A 2,376-nucleotide genomic window follows, 5' to 3' on the forward strand; every position below is an offset into this window, starting at 1 on the left:
ACCCCTATAAACGCACACACGCACACCCTACCCCTATAAGCACCTTCGAGAGACTGAGTCGGCATATCATCTTGAGATTTACGAAGTCACTGTAGGCGCCTCGTCATTGACGGAAACGTCTCCTCCCATTGAAAGCACATCGCCGGAATCCTGAAATAAATCCAGAAATAATGCGAGCACAAGGATTTGAACCCTACTGGACTGGGGATACCACTGTCCACCTATAACCAACTCAACCACAGGTTGATTCGCAAAAAAAAAAGAAAAAAGAAAATAGGAGGTCTCGTAGTTTGTCTTAGGGAAAAGGAGGAAAAAATGAAAAAGAAAGAAAATAAAAAAAAGGAAAAGGAAAAAACACTCACGCCACTGGTCTGACGCCAAACAGGAGGTCTCGTAGTTTGCCTCAGGGAAAAGGAGGTCTCTCGTAGTGCGGTGACCCCCTCAGCTCGGCCCAACGTTCTCCTGCCACGCGCCCCTCTACCTCGTAGCGCATGGAGAATCTTCCCGAACGCTCTGCCGCCTGCGCCATGGGCGCGCACAGCCCGCCACGAGGAGCGGCACGGACACGTCGCCGCGCGGCGCCCCACGCGTGTACCCGCGCGCGCCTCCCCGGCCCCGTTCATAAAACCGAGGCCGTCGACTCCACCGCTCGGCACCTCTCTATCGCATCGCCAGTGCAGCACGCAGTCCATAGCAAGCAAGAGAAGAGAGAAGACCGGCTGTGAGGGAGAGATGGGCAGCAGGCTTGACGCGCGCACGCTCAAGGACGAGGTGGCGAGCATGGACCGGCGCCCGCTCCTCGACCTCGGCCACCCGCTGCTCAACCGCGTCGCCGACAGCTTCATCCGCGCCGCCGGAGTACGTGCCTTTTTTTCTCCAACCACCGTACACGCGTGCTCTGCTCCATCGTTTTTCTCCTGCTCGTCTCGTGTTTAACCGATCTGACTGCTCCGGGCTGGTATGATGGCAGGTCGGAGCGGCGAGGGCTGTGTCGCGGGAGGCATACTTCGTCGCCGTCGAAGGGATGGGAGGAGACTCGACGGGGCTGGACAGCACCGCCAAGAGGAGCCATTTCTCGAGCGCCAGAGGTAATACCTCTTTTCTCCTGGACAGTACCTCTTTTCTCTCTGTTTCCGTTAAGCCTGAGCTGATGAACTCGACTCTCCACAGGGGATGACGGCCAGAAGTCGCTCGATGCAGTGGTAAGCTGCAAGGCTTGCTTTTCAAGGCTCAAATTATCTGTTTCGATAGCTGGTTCTTCTCCCTCTGACCACTAGCTCGCACCTTGATTTGCAGGTTAAATCGGCAAGCAAGGAGGCCATCCAGTGGGGTTAGTATTCATTTTGGCACCAAGCCACCAACTAACTATTTTAGCTCGGAACATATTCTTTTATAGCACACCTTATAATATGTATCGTTCTTCCGGTAGGATTGGCAGCCGGAGTCTACTCTGGGATAACGTACGGCCTGAGAGAGGCCAGAGGACACCATGACTGGGTTGGTTTCTCGATCTCCAAATTATTTTTCTACCTGCTGTTTCAGATCAGCTTTAGAATTAACTGGCTGCTTAACTAACTTGTGCTTGTTAACCTGATGGTGCTGCTGCAGAAGAACAGCGCGATAGCAGGGGCGATCGCCGGAGCGGCAGTCGCCCTGACCGGGGACAACGGGCACTCCGACCACGTCGTTCATTTCGCCATCACCGGAGCCGCACTGTCGAGCGCGGCGACCATGCTCTCCGGCATATTCTAAGCAGCGGAACGTGGGGCGAGGGCTAAGAAATTTGGAGCAACACTTGAAACGTAGTACTGTATTTCCCTTAATTTCTCCATGTACCTTTGACAGTTTGTGCGCTCTGTCCCATCTGCTAGCTAGTCCTGCCACCAAGCAAGTCCGAATTTCGTTAGAATTTCTCATGTAATGTTTGTTCCCTTTGCTCTATGTGTTCTATTTATGGCACTATGCTCACGAGTTTGAGACCTCGAATCCTCTATGACCGTATGGATGTCTAGATGAGGATAGAGTTGCTGGAGTAGTGTTCTGCCGTGAGATGCAATGTTGTGTCTGAGAAGCCTGCATGAGCAAGGGCACGCTATGTTGCGGAGCAGAGTTTATGCAATTTTTGTTTCCGGAGGTTAAACGTGAACAGGTGGTGCCTCTTCTGGCCCAAAAACCCACACTATGTTGCGTAGCAGAGTTTATGCAATTTTTGTTTCCGGAGGTTAAGCGTGAACATAGTGTGGAGTTTATGCAATTTTTGTTTCAGGCCCAAAATTCATCTTCAACCGATAATGTAGAACTAACTTGCACTTCTCCAAGACCAAAAAACCAATCTTCAACAGATAATGTAAAACCCATCTTCAACAGATAATGTAA

The 2,376-nt window shown here is 51.9% G+C and overlaps 1 protein-coding gene across 1 annotated transcript; it reads left to right on the forward strand.

Moving 5' to 3' along the window:
- Positions 1-651: 651 nt before the first annotated feature.
- On the forward strand, positions 652-2,173 carry LOC119296928 (outer envelope pore protein 16-2, chloroplastic-like). Its single transcript, XM_037574932.1, has 6 exons — positions 652-858; positions 971-1,088; positions 1,171-1,202; positions 1,297-1,330; positions 1,430-1,497; positions 1,609-2,173. The coding sequence occupies exons 1-6, from the start codon at positions 733-735 to the stop codon at positions 1,750-1,752; spliced, it is 522 nt and encodes a 173-aa protein (XP_037430829.1). The 5' UTR covers positions 652-732; the 3' UTR covers positions 1,753-2,173.
- The last annotated feature ends 203 nt before the right edge of the window (positions 2,174-2,376 follow it).

Source organism: Triticum dicoccoides, chromosome 5A (assembly GCF_002162155.2).
Source record: "Triticum dicoccoides isolate Atlit2015 ecotype Zavitan chromosome 5A, WEW_v2.0, whole genome shotgun sequence".
NCBI classification, from domain to species: Eukaryota; Viridiplantae; Streptophyta; class Magnoliopsida; order Poales; family Poaceae; genus Triticum; species Triticum dicoccoides.